Raw genomic sequence first — 19155 nt, forward strand, 5'->3', positions numbered from 1 at the left:
TTTCCCTTAGGATCCGGCGTTCCACCGCCATGCCGTCAAACGCAGCTGCGGTAAGTCTTGGAACAGACATGGTACTTGCTGAAACAAGTCCCTTCTTAGCGGCAGAGGCCATAAGTCCTCTGTGAGCATCTCTTGAAGTTCCGGGTACCAAGTCCTTCTTGGCCAATCCGGAGCCATGAGTATAGTTCTTACTCCTCTACGTCTTATAATTCTCAGTACCTTAGGTATGAAAAGCAGAGGATGGAACACATACACCGACTGGTACACCCACGGTGTTACCAGAATGTCCACAGCTATTGCCTGAGGGTCTCTTAACCTGGCGCAATACCTGTCCCGTTTTTTGTTCAGACGGGACGCCATCATGTCCACCTTTGGTAATTCCCAACGGTTTACAATTATGTGGAAAACTTCCCCATGAAGTTCCCACTCTGCCGGGTGGAGGTCGTGCCTACTGAGGAAGTCTGCTTCCCAGTTTCCATTCCCGGAATGAAACACTGCTGACAGTGCTATCACATGATTTTCCGCCCAGCGAAAAGTCCTTGCAGTTTTTGCCACTGCCCTCCTGCTTCTTGTGCCGCCCTGTCTATTTACGTGGGCGACTGCCGTGATGTTTTATCCCACTGGATCAATACCGGCTGACCTTGAAGCAGAGGTCTTGCTAAGCTTAGAGCATTATAAATTTACCCTTAGCTATATTTATGTGGAGAAAAATCTCCAGACTTGATCACACTCCCTGGAAATTTTTTCCTTGTGTGACTGCTCCCCAGCCTCTCGGGCTGGCCTCCGTGGTCACCAACATCCAAAACTGAATGCCGAATCTGCGGCCCTCTAGAAGATGAGCACTCTGTAACCACCACAGGAGAGACACCCTTGTCCTTGGATATAGGGTTATCCGCTGATGCATCTGAAGATGCGATCCGGACCATTTGTCCAGCAGATCCCACTGAAAAGTTCTTGCATGAAATCTGCCGACTGGAATTGCTTCGAAGGAAGTCACCATTTTTTTACCATGGCCCTTGTGCAATGATGCACTGATTTTAGGAGGTTCCTGACTAGCCCGGATAACTCCCTGGCTTTCTCTTCCGGGAGAAACACCTTTTTCTGGACTGTGTCCAGAATCATCCCTAAGCACAGGAGACTTGTTGTCGGGATCAGCTGCGATTTTGGAATCTTTAGAATCCACCCCTGCTGTTGTAACAGTATCCGAGATAGTGCTACTCCGACCTCCAACTGTTCCCTGGACTTTGCCCTTATCAGGAGATCGTCCAAGTAAGGGATAATTAAGACGCCTTTTCTTCGAAGAAGAACCATCATTTCGGCCATTACCTTGGTAAAGACCCGGGGTGCCGTAGACAATCCAAACGGCAGCGTCTGAAACTGATAGTGACAGTTCTGTACCACGAACCTGAGGTACCCTTAGTGATAAGGGCAAATTTGGGACATGGAGGTAAGCATCCCTGATGTCTCGGGACACCAGATAGTCCCCTTCTTCCCGGTTCGTTATCACTGCTCTGAGTGACTCCATCTTGATTTGAACCTTTGTAAGTGTTCAAATTTTTTTAGATTTAGAATAGGTCTCACCTAGCCTTCTGGCTTCAGTACCACAATATAGTGTGGAATAATACCCCTTTTCTTGTTGTAGGAGGGGTAATTTAATTATCACCTGCTGGGAATACAGCTCGTGAATTTTTTCCCATACTGCCTCCTTGTCGGAGGGAGACCTTGGTAAAGCAGCCTTCAGGAGCCTGCGCAGGGGAAACGTCTCGACATTCCAAACTGTACCCCTGGGATTCTACTTGTAGGATCCAGGGGTCCTGTACGGTCTCAGCGTCATGCTGAGAGCTTGTCAGAAGCGGTGGAACGCTTCTGTTCCTGGGAATGGGCTGCCTGCTGCAGTCTTCTTCCCTTTCCTCTATCCCTGGGCAGATATGACTCTTATAGGGACGAAAGGACTGAAGCTGAAAAGACGGTGTCTTTTTCTGCAGAGATGTGACTTAGGGTAAAAACGGTGGATTTTCCAGCAGTTGCCGTGGCCACCAGGTCCGATGGACCGACCCCAAATAACTCCTCTTCCTTTATACGGCAATACACCTTTGTGCCGTTTGGAATCTGCATCACCTGACCACTGTCGTGTCCATAAACATCTTCTGGCAGATATGGACATCGCACTTACTCTTGATGCCAGAGTGCAAATATCCCTCTGTGCATCTCGCATATATAGAAATACATCCTTTAAATGCTCTATAGTCAATAAAATACTGTCCCTGTCAAGGGTATCAATATTTTTAGTCAGGGAATCCGACCAAGCCACCCCAGCTCTGCACATCCAGGCTGAGGCGATCGCTGGTCGCAGTATAACACCAGTATGTGTGTATATACTTTTTATGATATTTTTCCAGCCTCCTGTCAGCTGGCTCCTTGAGGACGGCCCTATCTATAGACGGTACCGCCACTTGTTCTGAAAAGCGTGTGAGCGCCTTATCCACCCTAAGGGGTGTTTCCCAACGCGCCCTAACTTCTGGCGGGAAAGGGTATACCGCCCATATTTTCTATCGGGGGGAACCCACGCATCATCACACACTTCATTTAATTTATCTGATTCAGGAAAAACTATGGTAGTTTTTTCACATCCCACATAATACCCTCTTTTGTGGTACTTGTAGTATCAGAAATATGTAACACCTCCTTCATTGCCCTTAACGTGTGGCCCTAATAAGGAATACGTTTGTTTATTCACCGTCGACACTGGATTCAGTGTCCCTGTCTGTGTCTGTGTCGACCGACTAAAGTAAACGGGCGTTTTAAAACCCCTGACGGTGTTTTTGAGACGTCTGGACCGGTACTAATTGTTTGTCGGCCGTCTCATGTCGTCAACCGACCTTGGCGCGTGTTGACATTATCACGTAATTCCCTAAATAAGCCATCCATTCCGGTGTCGACTCCCTAGAGAGTGACATCACCATTACAGGCAATTGCTCCGCCTCCTCACCAACATCGTCCTCATACATGTCGACACACACGTACCGACACACAGCACACACACAGGGAATGCTCTGATAGAGGACAGGACCCACTAGCCCTTTGGAGAGACAGAGGGAGAGTTTGCCAGCACACACCAAAAACGCTATAATTATATAGGGACAACCTTATATAAGTGTTTTCCCTTATAGCATCTTTTTTATATATTTCTAACGCCAAATTAGTGCCCCCCCTCTCTGTTTTAACCCTGTTTCTGTAGTGCAGTGCAGGGGAGAGCCTGGGAGCCTTCCCTCCAGCCTTTCTGTGAGGGAAAATGGCGCTGTGTGCTGAGATAGGCCCCACCCCTTTTTCGGCGGCCTCGTCTCCCGCTCTTAACGGATTCTGGCAGGGGTTAAATATCTCCATATAGCCCCCGGAGGCTATATGTGAGGTATTTTTAGCCAAAAAAGGTTTTCATTTGCCTCCCAGGGCGCCCCCCTCCCAGCGCCCTGCACCCTCAGTGACTGCCGTGTGAAGTGTGCTGAGAGGAAAATGGCGCACAGCTGCAGTGCTGTGCGCTACCTTAAGAAGACCGAGGAGTCTTCTGCCGCCGATTCTGGACCTCTTCTCGTTTCAGCATCTGCAAGGGGGCCGGCGGCGAGGCTCCGGTGACCATCCAGGCTGTACCTGTGATCGTCCCTCTGGAGCTAATGTCCAGTAGCCAAGAAGCCAATCCATCCTGCACGCAGGTGAGTTCACTTCTTCTCCCCTAAGTCCCTCGTTGCAGTGATCCTGTTGCCAGCAGGACTCACTGTAAAATAAAAAACCTAAAGCTAAACTTCTCTAAGCAGCTCTTTAGGAGAGCCACCTAGATTGCACCCTTCTCGGCCGGGCACAAAAATCTAACTGAGGCTTGGAGGAGGGTCATAGGGGGAGGAGCCAGTGCACACCACCTGATCCTAAAGCTTTACTTTTTGTGCCCTGTCTCCTGCGGAGCCGCTATTCCCCATGGTCCTTTCAGGAACCCCAGCATCCACTAGGACGATAGAGAAATTCTGATACTTTTTATTTTAAGTACTAAATATTTGACTATATTAGTACATGACCTTGGATAAAAAATAAATAAATCTATATATATCTACATGGTAACTGCAGCACGAGACCGTTATCTGCCCTCAGCCCCCCACACCCTAGTGAGGCAGAAGCTCCAGTTACCGGATGGTGAACTCCAGCAGTTCCTGTGTCCCCTGCGTCCCCAGGTTCTGCAGGTTATGGATCCTCTCCAAGCTGTTCTGTAGAAACTGCTGGGATGGATCCTCATGAGTGGACTCGCGCTCCAGATCCGGAATCCACGACCACTTCACACCCGGCAGCTACGGGGGAAAGAGGGCAGGTCAGGGACACTGAAACATCAATCAGACCCTCAGGAGAGGTTTACACCAGGGGAACTCAACCCTCACGTTTTCCCAACAGGTCATGTTCTCGGGATTTCTGTCTGTGGAAGCCGGTAAGATAATTACTGACCCAGCAACAGAGACTAACTCTCCTGTGCATGATTAGAGACATCCACAAAACTTGACCTGTTGGTGGTACTTGGGGACTGAGTTGAGAACCCATGGTTTAGGTTTAGGATGAGCAGAGTCAACATCTGGCTTGGGCAGCCCTGTGACCAGTGGTAGGCTGACTTTGGGTCTGCAGCTGCTGTGGAACTACAAGCCCCAATAGGCCACTTAAAAAATGTGCTCTCCTGAAATATAATCCTTACAGGTTTCATTTCTTGGAGGTTTATTCTTGGTTTATTTAAGCTTTAAATACATCACAGAATTAGGTTTTTAACTTGAATAATTGTAATATTATTAGCGCTATAACTAGCAGGTGAGAGGAGACCTCCTCTCCAGACTTACACTCAGAGCTGGAACCAGGTGCGAGAGGCTGTCCCGCAGGTAGGCATAGTGGTGGAACGTGTGGTCAGAGAACAGGGCTGGCATGGTTGGGCAGGTCTTTGCTGCATTGAAAATCAGAACCAAAACTGCTATATCTGGAAACCAGAGTGAAGGTCAAGTCTTCACAGAAACAGGAGGAGAAACACACAGCCGGCGCTGGGTAATGCAACTTGTGACATCGCTGAACTACAACACCATCTTCAGGGATCGGCTGGAAACCTGGCACTTGCCAAGACATCTGTACAGAACACAGAGAGAGCGGCTGACTGCTTATACTGAGAACAAAGGATACACGCTGGATCATCCATGTTTGGTTCTGGGGTATCGAAGAACGGGTGGGTACTCAGAAGCTCAGGAACCAGGGAAAGCACCAAGGTGGGGTGTCTGCAACCCAGGAACTTCAGACATCTGCCGGATGAGACGTATTATCATTAGTGTTCATTCTAGCACCCTGCACCTTTCAAAATCCATGCAGTTCCTCTATCCTGCCTGGGGTGTCACTCTCTGCTGTGGTGCTTCTCAGCACACTCTGATCTGTTACTCAGTGCTGTGATACAAACCTGTGTGTGCTGAGAAGCATCACAGCAGAGAGTGACACCCCAGGCAGGAAAGAGGAACTGCACAAGATTTGAAAGGTGCAGGGTGCTAGAATGAACACTAATCATGAAATGAAGCAGAAAGGCTGAGAGCGGACATCTAACCTCATTTGTAGGAGATATCTGCGACAGAGCGTGCGTAATATAGGGCTACAACAGGCAACAGGAGCATGAAAAGGCTCGTTATATATATGTTTACACTTATTGTACAATTAAACGGTTTGGGAACCACTGAATTAAGGGCAGTGTTTGGGCGATGAACACAATGCTGGAACTGCACCTTTTCATCGCCACGATTTTGCCCCTTAAATTGAGCATTTTATTTTGCAGTCCTATATGGGCGTATAATATAACGCACAGTTTAGGGGCTACCATATGAAAATGCACAGCACCGTGCACATGTCAAATGAATGGTTATTGGAAGCGGACGTTTATGAAGCACTGTAGAATCTAATTACACATCATACAATGGTGCATAAAAGTAATCATGTTAAAAATTAACTTAAAAAGTGAAACCTTATTTCTCTGACGTCCTAAGTGGATGCTGGGGACTCCGTAAGGACCATGGGGAATAGCGGCTCCGCAGGAGACAGGGCACAAAAGTAAAAGCTTTAGGATCAGGTGGTGTGCACTGGCTCCTCCCCCTATGACCCTCCTCCAAGCCTCAGTTAGATCTTTGTGCCCGGCCGAGAAGGGTGCAATCTAGGTGGCTCTCCTAAAGAGCTGCTTAGAGTAAAAGTTTTGTTAGGTTTTTTATTTTCAGTGAGTCCTGCTGGCAACAGGCTCACTGCATCGAGGGACTTAGGGGAGAAGAAGTGAACTCACCTGCGTGCAGGATGGATTGGCTTCTTAGGCTACTGGACACTAGCTCCAGAGGGACGATCACAGGTACAGCCTGGATGGTCACCGGAGCCGCGCCGCCGACCCCCTTGCAGATGCTGAAGAGAGAAGAGGTCCAGAAATCGGCGGCTGAAGACTTCCCAGTCTTCTTAAGGTAGCGCACAGCACTGCAGCTGTGCGCCATTGCTCTCAGCACACTTCACACCAACGGTCACTGAGGGTGCAGGGCGCTGGGGGGGGCGCCCTGGGCAGCAATGAAAGTACCTATGCTGGCTAAAAATACATCACATATAGCCCCTGGGGCTATATGGATGTATTTAACCCCTGCCAGGTTGTCAGAAAAACAGGAGAAGAAGCCCGCCGAAAAGGGGGCGGGGCCTATTCTCCTCAGCACACAGCGCCATTTTCCCTCACAGAACTGCTGGTGGGAAGGCTCCCAGGCTCTCCCCTGCACTGCACTACAGAAACAGGGTTAAAACAGAGAGGGGGGGCATTTTTGTGGCGATATTATTACATATTAAGATGCTATAAGGGAAAACACTTATATAAGGTTGTCCCTGTAAAATTATAGCGTTTTGGTGTGTGCTGGCAAACTCTCCCTCTGTCTCCCCAAAGGGCTAGTGGGGTCCTGTCCTCTATCAGAGCATTCCCTGTGTGTGTGCTGTGTGTCGGTACGTGTGTGTCGACATGTATGAGGACGATGTTGGTGAGGAGGCGGAGCAATTGCCTGTAATGGTGATGTCACTCTCTACGGAGTCGACACCGGAATGGATGGCTTATTTAGGGAATTACGTGATAATGTCAACAAGCTGCAAGGTCGGTTGACGACATGAGACGGCCGGCAAACCAATTAGTACCTGTCCAGGCGTCTCAAACACCGTCAGGGGCTTTAAAACGCCCATTACCTCAGTCGGTCGACACAGACACGGACACTGACTCCAGTGTCGACGGTGAAGAAACAAACGTATTTTCCATTAGGGCCACACGTTACATGTTAAGGGCAATGAAGGAGGTGTTACATATTTCTGATACTACAAGTACCACAAAAAAGGGTATTATGTGGGGTGTGAAAAAACTACCTGTAGTTTTTCCTGAATCAGATAAATTAAATGAAGTGTGTGATGATGCGTGGGTCTCCCCTGATAGAAAATTAAAGGCGCTCACACGCTTATCAAAACAAGTGGCGTTACCGTCTCCAGATACGGCCGCCCTCAAGGAGCCAGCTAATAGGAGGCTGGAAAATATCCTAAAAAGTATATACACACATACTGGTGTTATACTGCGACCAGCGATCGCCTCAGCCTGGATGTGCAGCGTTGGGGTGGCTTGGTCGGATTCCCTGACTGAAAATATTGATACCCTTGACAGGGACAGTATTTTATTGACTATAGAGCATTTAAAGGATGCATTTCTATATATGCGAGATGCACAGAGGGATATTTGCACTCTGGCATCAAGAGTAAGTGCGATGTCCATGTCTGCCAGAAGATGTTTATGGACACGACAGTGGTCAGGTGATGCAGATTCCAAACGGCACTATTGCCGTATAAGGGGGAGGAGTTATTTGGGGTCGGTCCATCGGACCTGGTGGCCACGGCAACAGCTGGAAAATCCACCTTTTTACCCCAAGTCACATCTCAGCAGAAAAAGACACAGTCTTTTCAGCCTCAGTCCTTTCGTCCCCATAAGGGCAAGCGGGCAAAAGGCCAGTCATATCTGCCCAGGGGTAGAGGAACGGAAGAAGACTGCAGCAGGCAGCCCCTTCCCAGGAACAGAAGCCCTCCACCGCTTCTGCCAAGTCCTCAGCATGTCGCTGGGGCCGTACAAGCGGACTCAGGTGCGGTGGGGGGGGTCGTCTCAAGAGTTTCAGCGCACAGTGGGCTCACTCGCAAGTGGACCCCTGGATCCTACAAGTAGTATCCCAGGGGTACAGATTGGAAATTCGAGACGTCTCCCCCTCGCAGGTTCCTGAAATCTGCTTTACCAACGTCTCCCTCCGACAGGGAGGCAGTATTGGAAACAATTCACAAGCTGTATTCCCAGCAGGTGATAATCAAAGTACCCCTCCTACAACAAGGAAAGGGGTATTATTCCACACTATTTGTGGTACTGAAGCCAGACGGCTCGGTGAGATTTATTCTAAATCTGAAATCTTTGAACACTTACATACAAAGGTTCAAATCAAGATGGAGTCACTCAGAGCAGTGATAGCGAACCAGGAAGAAGGGGACTATATGGTGTCCCTGGACATCAAGGATGCTTACCTCCATGTCCCAAATTGCCCTTCTCACCAAGGGTACCTCAGGTTCGTGGTACAGAACTGTCACTATCAGTTTCAGACGCTGCCGTTTGGATTGTCCACGGCACCCCGGGTCTTTACCAAGGTAATGGCCGAAATGATGATTCTTCTTCAAAGAAAAGGCGTCTTAATTATCCCTTACTTGGACGATCTCCTGATAAGGGCAAGGTCCAGAGAACAGTTGGAGGTCGGAGTAGCACTATCTCAAGTAGTTCTACGACAGCACGGGTGGATTCTAAATATTCCAAAATCGCAGCTGATTCCGACGACACGTCTGCTGTTACTAGGGATGATTCTGGACACAGTCCAGAAAAAGGTGTTTCTCCCGGAGGAGAAAGCCTGGGAGTTATCCGAGCTAGTTAGGAACCTCCTAGAACCAGGCCAAGTGTCAGTGCATCAATGCACAAGAGTCCTGGGAAAAATGGTGGCTTCTTACGAAGCGATTCCATTCGGCAGATTTCATGAAAGAATTTTTCAGTGGGATCTGCTGGACGAATGGTCCGGATTGCATCTTCAGATGCATCAGCGGATAATCCTGTCTCCAAGGACAAGGGTGTCTCTTCTGTGGTGGCTGCAGAGTGCTCATCTACTAGAGGGCAGCAGATTCGGCATTCAGGACTGGGTCCTGGTGACCACGGATGCCAGCCTGAGAGGCTGGGGAGCAGTCACACAGGGAAGAAATTTCCAAGGAGTGTGGTCAAGTCTGGAGACTTCTCTCCACATAAATATACTGGAGCTAAGGGCAATTTACAATGCTCTGAGCCTAGGAAGACCTCTGCTTCAAAGTCAACCGGTGCTGATCCAGTCGGACAACATCACGGCAGTCGCCCACGTAAACAGACAGGGTGGCACAAGAAGCAGGAGGGCAATGGCAGCAAGGATTCTTCGCTGGGCGAAAAATCATGTGATAACACTGTTAGCGATGTTCATTCCGGGAGTGGACAACTGGGAAGCAGACTTCCTCAGCAGGCACGACCTCCACCCGGGAGAGTGGGGACTTCATCTGGAAGTCTTCCACATGATTGTGAACCGTTGGGAAAGACCAAAGGTGGACATGATGGCGTCCCGTCTGAACAAAAAACTGGACAGGTATTGCGCCAGGTCAAGAGACCCTCAGGCAATAGCTGGGACGCTCTGGTAACACCGTGGGTGTACCAGTCGGTGTATGTGTTCCCTCCTCTGCCTCTCATACCCAAGGTACTGAGAATTATAAGAAGGAGAGGAGTAAGAACTATACTCGTGGCTCCGGATTGGCCAAGAAGGACTTGGTACCCGGAACTTCAAGAGATACTAAGAAGGGACTTGCTTCAGCAAGGATCATGTCTGTTCCAAGACTTACCGCGGCTGCGTTTGACGGCATGGCGGTTGAACGCCGGATCCTAAGGGAAAAAGGCATTCCGGAAGAGGTCATCCCTACCCTGGTCAGAGCCAGGAAGGAGGTGACCGCACAACATTATCACCGCATTTGGCGAAAATATGTTGCATGGTGTGAGGCCAGGAAGGCCCCCATGGAGGAATTTCAACTCGGTCGATTCCTACATTTCCTGCAAACAGGAGTGTCTATGTGCCTCAAATTGGGGTCCATTAAGGTTCAAATTTCGGCCCTGTCGATTTTCTTCCAGAAAGAATTGGCTTCAGTTCCTGAAGTCCAGAAGTTTGTCAAGGGAGTACTGCATATACAACCCCCTTTTGTGCCTCCAGTGGCACTGTGGGATCTCAACGTAGTTCTGGGATTCCTCAAATCACATTGGTTTAAACCGCTCAAATCTGTGGATTTGAAATATCTCACATGGAAAGTGACCATGCTGTTGGCCCTGGCCTCGGCCAGGCGAGTGTCAGAATTGGCGGCTTTGTCTAACAAAAGCCCATATCTGATTGTCCATTCGGACAGGGCAGAGCTGCGGACTCGTCCCCAGTTTCTCCATAAGGTGGTGTCAGCGTTTCACCTGAACCAGCTTATTGTGGTACCTGCGGATACTAGGGACTTGGAGGACTCCAAGTTGCTAGATGTTGTCAGGGCCCTGAAAATATATGTTTCCAGGACGGCTGGAGTCAGGAAAACTGACTTGCTGTTATCCTGTATGCACCCAACAAACGGGGTGCTCTTGCTTCTAAGCAGACGATTGCTAGTTGGATGTGTAGTACAATTCAGCTTGCACATTCTGTGGCAGGCCTGCCACAGCCAAAATATGTAAATGCCCATTCCACAAGGAAGGTGGGCTCATCTTGGGCGGCTGCCCGAGGGGTCTCGGCTTTACAACTTTGCCGAGCTGCTACTTGGTCAGGGGCAAACACGTTTGCAAAATTCTACAAATCTGATACCCTGGCTGAGGAGGACCTGGAGTTCTCTCATTCGGTGCTGCAGAGTCATCCGCACTCTCCCGCCCGTTTGGGAGCTTTGGTATAATCCCCATGGTCCTTACGGAGTCCCCAGCATCCACTTAGGACGTCAGAGAAAATAAGAATTTACTTACCGATAATTCTATTTCTCGTAGTCCGTAGTGGATGCTGGGCGCCCATCCCAAGTGCGGATTGTCTGCAATACTCGTACATAGTTATTGTTACAAAAATCGGGTTATTATTGTTGTGAGCCATCTTTTCAGAGGCTCCGCTGTTATCATGCTGTTAACTGGGTTCAGATCACAGGTTGTACAGTGTGATTGGTGTGGCTGGTATGAGTCTTACCCGGGATTCAAAATCCTTCCTTATTGTGTACGCTCGTCCGGGCACAGTATCCTAACTGAGGCTTGGAGGAGGGTCATAGGGGGAGGAGCCAGTGCACACCACCTGATCCTAAAGCTTTTACTTTTGTGCCCTGTCTCCTGCGGAGCCGCTATTCCCCATGGTCCTTACGGAGTCCCCAGCATCCACTACGGACTACGAGAAATAGAATTATCGGTAAGTAAATTCTTATTTTATTTTAGCATTTATATTTCAATTTAATTTACAGTATATTAAAAAGTAACAATTACAAAATGATGTACTCAATTATAATAGTTATTATTTTTCTACTTTTCCTAATTACCAATTCTCTATAGCTATGTACTTATGTTTCCCATTTGCTTATATGGATGATTTAATAGATATCCTTTTTTTGGGGGGCAATCTATGTTGTGGCCGGAATAAGTGGCCTTAGAACACATTGGCTAATCTCCAGCGAGTTAGACAGTTTCTTGTGTTGGGTAAATGTGAATCTTATCGGTGTGATGTGTGATAGTTACTTCCAGATGGACTCCCGGTCCGTGGGATACTTGGAGAGGTTCTTGAGAAGTTCCACCAGGGCGAGGTGGATACACTCTTTAGTGGAGACGTTTGTGCAGCAGAGCAGTTCGTGTAAGGCCTCCCGAATGTCCCGGGAAGAGTCCTACAAAAGGTGAGACAGAGCATTCGTCAGATCCCGGTAGCCTGTGTTCTATAACCCCTGCCTGCTGAGCGCCGAGATAGGAGGGAATGAAACTCAATGGGGGTGTAAAGTCTAAACATATACAACTCTCTGCACTGTGCACATAGGGCGGCAACGCAGTTCCTCAGTAGTGGAGAAATGCTGAAACTATATATTGCACGGTCCTCCTTCTTATGCCCCAGAGGGAAAGCCCTTGTCGCCCCATGATAGATCCAAGAGTTTCTGCAACAGCAGTGCTTCCCAAACTCGGACCTCAAGGCACCCTTACAGTCCAAGTTTTAATGATATCCATGCTTGAGCACAGATCGTTAAATCAAATTGACTAAGATACTAATTAATCCACCTGTGCGCAAGAATTGATATCCTTAAAACCTGTGGCCACTAAAGCACGTCAATATACCAACTGATCAATTCTAAACAGAAAGATCAGAAGCCACAAGAAATCCTGGTGACTTTCCTCACCTCCAGCACAGCCAGGATGGTGTCTAGCTGATCCTCCCGCAGGGTTATATTGTCAGAGATCTTGCGCATGGTGTGGATGGACTGCAGCCGCACCTCTTCTATCTCGTCATTGAACATGTCCACCAGGAAGTCCAGACATTTCTCAGCAAAGGGTCGGGAGGAGCGAGCCAGCAGGCACAGAGATTCCACCGCTGCAATCCTCACCTCTGGAGGGAGTAAAGTAGATATTAAGTAGTGATGTGCACCGGAAATTTTTCGGGTTTTGTGTTTTGGTTTTGGATTCGGTTCCGCGGCCGTGTTTTGGATTCGGACGCGTTTTGGCAAAACCTCCCTGAAAATTTTTTGTCGGAGTCGGGTATTTTTTTACAAAAACCCCTCAAAAACAGCTTAAATCATAGAATTTGGGGGTCATTTTGATCCCATAGTATTATTAACCTCAATAACCATAATTTCCACTCATTTCCAGTCTATTCTGAACACCTCACATCTCACAATAATAAGATCTTACTCACCGGTAAATCTATTTCTCGTAGTCCATAGTGGATGCTGGGGACTCCGTAAGGACCATGGGGAATAGACGGGCTCCGCAGGAGACTGGGCACTCTAAGAAAGAATTAGTACTACTGGTGTGCACTGGCTCCTCCCTCTATGCCCCTCCTCCAGACCTCAGTTAAGGAAACTGTGCCCGGAAGAGCTGACATTACAAGGAAAGGATTTTGGAATCCAGGGTAAGACTCATACCAGCCACACCAATCACACCGTATAACTTGTGATAAACTTACCCAGTTAACAGTATGAACAACAACAGAGCATCAAACAACAGATGCCAACATAACATAACCCTTTTATAAAGCAATAACTATATACACGTATTGCAGAAAGTCCGCACTTGGGACGGGCGCCCAGCATCCACTATGGACTACGAGAAATAGATTTACCGGTGAGTAAAATCTTATTTTCTCTAACGTCCTAGTGGATGCTGGGGACTCCGTAAGGACCATGGGGATTATACCAAAGCTCCCAAATGGGCGGGAGAGTGCGGATGACTCTGCAGCACCGAATGGGCAAACACAAGGTCCTCCTCAGCCAGGGTATCAAACTTATAGAACTTTGCAAAGGTGTTTGAACCCGACCAAGTAGCTGCTCGGCAAAGTTGTAATGCCGAGACCCCTCGGGCAGCCGCCCAAGAAGAGCCCACTTTCCTTGTGGAATGGGCTTTCACTGATTTTGGATGCGGCAAACCAGCCACGGAATGAGCCTGCTGAATCGTGTTACAGATCCAGCGAGCAATAGTCTGCTTTGAAGCAGGAGCACCCAGCTTGTTGGATGCATACAGGATAAACAGCGAGTCAGTTTTCCTGACTCCAGCCGTCCTGGCTACATAAATCTTCAAAGCCCTGACTACATCAAGCAACTTGTAGTCCTCCAAGTCACGAGTAGCCGCAGGCACCACAATAGGTTGGTTCAAATGAAAAGATGACACCACCTTCGGCAGAAATTGCGGACGAGTCCGTAATTCTGCCCTGTCCATATGGAAAACCAGATAGGGGCTTTTACATGACAAAGCCGCTAATTCTGACACACGCCTAGCCGAAGCTAAGGCCAATAGCATGACCACTTTCCACGTGAGATACTTTAGCTCCACGGTCTTAAGTGGCTCAAACCAGTGGGATTTCAGGAAACCCAACACCACGTTGAGATCCCAAGGTGCCACTGGTGGCACAAAAGGGGGCTGAATATGCAGCACTCCCTTAACAAACGTCTGAACCTCAGGAAGAGAAGCCAGTTCTTTTTGAAAGAAAATGGATAGGGCCGAAATCTGGACCTTTATGGACCCCAACTTCAAGCCCATAGTCACTCCAGACTGTAGGAAGTGCAGGAACCGGCCCAGCTGGAATTCCTCTGTAGGGGCCTTCCTGGCCTCACACCAGGCAACATATTTTCGCCATATACGGTGATAGTATTTTGCTGTCACGTCCTTCCTAGCCTTTATTAGCGTAGGAATAACTTCATCCGGAATGCCTTTTTCCGCTAGGATCCGGCGTTCAACCGCCATGCCGTCAAACGCAGCCGCTGTAAGTCTTGGAACAGACAGGGCCCCTGTTGCAACAGGTCCTGTCTGGGAGGCAGAGGCCATGGGTCCTCTGTGAGCATTTCTTGCAGTTCCGGGTACCAAGTCCTTCTTGGCCAATCCGGAACAATGAGTATTGTTCTCACTCCTCTTTTCCTTACGATTCTCAGCACCTTGGGTATGAGAGGAAGAGGAGGAAACACATAGACCGACTAACACCCACGGTGTTACTAGTGCGTCCACAGCTATCGCCTGTGGGTCTCTTGACCTGGCGCAATACCTTTGTAGCTTTTTGTTGAGGCGGGATGCCATCATGTCCACCTGTGGCAGTTCCCATCGATTTGTAATCTGTGTGAAGACTTCTTGATGAAGTCCCCACTCTCCCGGGTGGAGGTCGTGCCTGCTGAGGAAGTCTGCTTCCCAGTTGTCCACTCCCGGAATGAACACTGCTGACAGTGCTTGCACGCGATTCTCCGCCCAACGAAGAATCCTGGTGGCTTCCGCCATCGCTACCCTGCTTCTTGTGCCGCCCTGGCGGTTTACATGAGCCACTGCGGTGATGTTGTCTGACTGAATCAGCACCGGTTGGTTGCGAAGCAGAGGCTCCGCTTGACTCAGGGCGTTGTATATGGCCCTTAGTTCCAGGATATTGATGTGCAGACAAGCCTCCTGACTTGACCACAGCCCTTGGAAGTTTCTTCCCTGAGTGACTGCTCCCCATCCTCCGGATTGCATCCGTGGTCACCAGGACCCAGTCCTGTATGACGAACCTGCGGCCCTCGAGAAGGTGAGCACTCTGCAGCCACCACAGCAGAGACACCCTGGCCCTGGGGGATAGGGTGATCAGCCGATGCATCTGAAGATGCGATCCGGACCACTTGTCCAAAAGATCCCACTGAAAGGTCCTCGCATGGAACTTGCCAAAGGGAATGGCTTTGAATGACGCCACCATCTTTCCCAGGACTCGCGTGCAGTGATGCACCGACACCTGTTTTGGTTTTAAGAGTTCTCTGACCAGAGTCACGAGCTCCTGAGCCTTCTCCGCCGGGAGAAACACCTTTTTCTGGTCCGTGTCCAGAATCATGCCCAGGAAGGGCAGACGAGTCGTAGGGATCAGCTGCGACTTTGGAATATTCAAAATCCAGCCGTGCTGTTGCAACACTTCCTGAGAGTGTGCTACGCTGATCAGCAACTGCTCTCTGGACCTCGCCTTTATGAGGAGATCGTCCAAGTATGGGATAACTGTGACACCCTGCTTTCGAAGGAGCACCATCATTTCCGCCATTACCTTGGTAAATATTCTCAGTGCCGTGGAGAGATCAAACGGCAACGTCTGGAATTGGTAATGACAGTCCTGTACCACAAATCGGAGGTACTCCTGATGAGGTGGATAAATGGGGACATGCAGGTAAGCATCCTTTATGTCCAGAGACACCATAAAATCCCCCTCTTCCAGGCTTGCAATGACCGCTCTGAGCGATTCCATCTTGAACTTGAACCTTTTCAGGTAAATGTTTAGGGATTTTAAATTCAATATGGGTCTGACCGAACCGTCCGGTTTCGGAACCACAAACATTGTGGAATAGTAACCCCTTCCCTGTTGAGGGAGGGGAACCTGTACCACCACCTGCTGGAGATATAATTTGTGAATTGCCGCTAACACTACTTCCCTTTCTATGGGGGAAGCAGGCAGGGCTGATTTTAGGTAACGGTGAGGGGGCATCACTTCGAATTCCAGCTTGTATCCCTGAGACACAATCTGTATAGCCCAGGGATCCACCCGTGAGCGAACCCACTGGTGGTTGAATTTTCGGAGACGCGCCCCCACCGCTCCAGGCTCCACCTGTGGAGCCCTAGCGTCATGCGGTGGATTTAGTTGAAGCAGGGGAGGACTTCTGTTCCTGGGAACTAGCTGTATGGTGCAGCTTCTTTCCTCTACCCCTGCCCCTGGCAAGAAAGGACGCACCTCTGACTTTCTTGCCTTTTTGTGATCGAAAGGACTGCATTTGGTAATACGGTGCTTTCTTAGGCTGTGCTTTTTAGAGTCGGCATCGCCTGTCCATTGCAGAGTCCACAGGACCCTTCTGGCAGAAATCGACATTGTATTTATTCTAGAGCCCAGCAGGCAAATGTCCCTCTGGGCATCCCTCATATATAGGACAGCGTCTTTTATATGCCCCAGGGTCAGTAAAATAGTATCCTTGTCCAAGGTATCCAGTTCCTCAGACAGTGTATCTGTCCATGCTGCTACAGCACTACACATCCAGGCCGACGCAATTGCCGGCCGCAGTATGGTACCTGAATGTGTATAAACAGACTTCAGGATACCTTCCTGCTTCCTATCCGCAGGATCCTTTAGGGAGGCCGTATCCTGTGACGGCAGGGCCACCTTCTTAGATAAGCGTGTCAGAGCTTTGTCTACCCTAGGGGAGGATTCCCAGCGCATCCTGTCCGTTGGCGGGAAGGGGTATGCCATAAGTAACCTTTTGGAAATCAGCACTTTCCTATCAGGAGAATCCCAAGCTTTTTCACATAACTCATTTAATTCATGTGAAGGGGGAAAAGTCACCTCTTGCTTTTTCTCCTCAAACATATAAACCCTCTTGTCAGGGACAGGGTTTACCTCTGATATGTGCAATACATCCTTCATAGCTACAATCATGTAGCAGATGGCTTTAGCCATTTTAAGCTGCAATTTTGCATAATCGCCATCGACACTGGAGTCAGAATCCGTGTCAACAATATGGGATAGTGGGCGCTTCTGAGACCCTGACGGCCTCTGCGCTGTAGGATCAGGCATGGGCTGAGACCCTGACTGTCCCAAGGCCTCAGCTTTATCCAACCTTTTATGCAAGGAGTTTACATTATCATTTAACACCTTCCACATATCCATCCAATCAGGTGTCGGCGCCGTCGGCGGGGACACCTCATTCATCTGCACCTGCTCTGCCTCCACATAGCCCTCCTCGTCAAACATGTCGACACAAGCGTACCGACACACCAGACACACAGGGAATGCTCTATATGAGGACAGGACCCCCACAAGGCCTTTTGGAGAGACAGAGAGAGAGTATGCCAGCACACACCCCAGCGATATATGACCCAGGAATTACACAGTAACTTAGTGTTTACCCAGTAGCTGCTGTATATATGATTATTGCGCTAAATTTATGTGCCCCCCCCTCTCTTTTTACCCTCTTTCTACCGTGAGTCTGCAGGGGAGAGCCTGGGGAGCTTCCTCTCAGCGGAGCTGTGGAGAGAAAATGGCGCTGGTGAGTGCTGAGGAAGAAGCCCCGCCCCCTCAGCGGCGGGCTTCTGTCCCGCGATTTGGTGTAAAAAATGGCGGGGGCTCATGCATATATACAGTGCCCAGCTGTATATATGCTGCTTTTGCCAGGAGGTACTCAATGCTGCCCAGGGCGCCCCACCCTGCGCCCTGCACCCTACAGTGACCGGAGTGTGTGGGTTAGTGTGGGTGCAATGGCGCACAGCTGCAGTGCTGTGCGCTACCTCATGTGAAGACAGGAGTCTTCTGCAGCCGATTTTGATGTCTTCTTGCTTCATCCGCCGGCTTCTGTCTTCTTGCTTCATCCGCCGGCTTCTGTCTTCTGGCTCTGCGAGGGGGACGGCGGCGCGGCTGCGGGAACGGACGACCAAGGTTAAGTTCTTGTGTTCGAACCCTCTGGAGCTAATGGTGTCCAGTAGCCTAAGAAGCGCAACCTAGCCGCAGTTAGTAGGTTTGCTTCTCTCCCCTCAGTCCCACGTAGCAGAGAGTCTGTTGCCAGCAGAAGCTCTCTGAAAATAAAAAAACCTAACTAAAATACTTTCTTAATAGCAAGCTCAGGAGAGCTCACTAAAATGCACCCAGCTCCTTCCGGGCACAGATTCTAACTGGGGTCTGGAGGAAGGGCATAGAGGGAGGAGCCAGTGCACACCAGTAGTACTAATTCTTTCTTAGAGTGCCCAGTCTCCTGCGGAGCCCGTCTATTCCCCATGGTCCTTACGGAGTCCCCAGCATCCACTAGGACGTTAGAGAAATTATTTTTAGTCCTAAAATTTGCACAGAGGTCGCTGGATGGCTAAGCTAAGCGACCCAAGTGGCCGACACAAACACCTGGCCCATCTAGGAGTGGCACTGCAGTGTCGGACAGGGTGGCAGATTTAAAAAATAGTCCCCAAACAGCACATGATGCAAAGAAAAAAAGAGGTGCACCAAGGTCGCTGGATGGCTAAGCTAAGCGACCCAAGTGGCCGACACAAACACCTGGCCCATCTAGGAGTGGCACTGCAGTTTTCTAGCGAGAGGATGAGTGCTTCCATCCTCATGTGAATCTGAACCACTAGCCATGAACATCGGGCCAGGGCCTCAGCCGTTCCTTGCCACTCCGTGTCGTAAATGGCATATTGGCAAGTTTACGCTTCTCATCAGACGCTTTTAATTTTGATTTTTGGGTCATTTTACTGAACTTTTGTAGTATACTTGACGACACAGAGGTAGAGCAGTGGACTACTGTACCGTACTGCTATATATATACTGGTGGTCAGCAAAATTATGCACTGTCCTCCTACTATATACTGCGCAC

General features: G+C 49.3%; 1 protein-coding gene across 2 annotated transcripts in view; it reads right to left on the reverse strand.

Moving 5' to 3' along the window:
* INTS4 (integrator complex subunit 4) overlaps positions 1 to 19155 on the reverse strand; it is an 83115-nt gene that overhangs the window by 9442 nt on the left and 54518 nt on the right. The window contains exons 11-15 of one of the 2 annotated variants that reach the window (XM_063951295.1): positions 12502 to 12707; positions 11858 to 12000; positions 5194 to 5309; positions 4863 to 4996; positions 4174 to 4331 (exon numbers count right to left, since the gene is read on the reverse strand). In XM_063951295.1, coding sequence (XP_063807365.1) covers positions 4174 to 4331; positions 4863 to 4996; positions 5194 to 5309; positions 11858 to 12000; positions 12502 to 12707 — 757 coding nt within the window. The remainder of the gene's footprint in view (positions 1 to 4173; positions 4332 to 4862; positions 4997 to 5193; positions 5310 to 11857; positions 12001 to 12501; positions 12708 to 19155) is intronic. The other variant, XM_063951296.1, reaches the window with a different exon arrangement.

The sequence above is a fragment of the Pseudophryne corroboree genome, chromosome 2 (genome assembly GCF_028390025.1).
Source record: "Pseudophryne corroboree isolate aPseCor3 chromosome 2, aPseCor3.hap2, whole genome shotgun sequence".
In the NCBI taxonomy this organism is placed as follows: Eukaryota; Metazoa; Chordata; class Amphibia; order Anura; family Myobatrachidae; genus Pseudophryne; species Pseudophryne corroboree.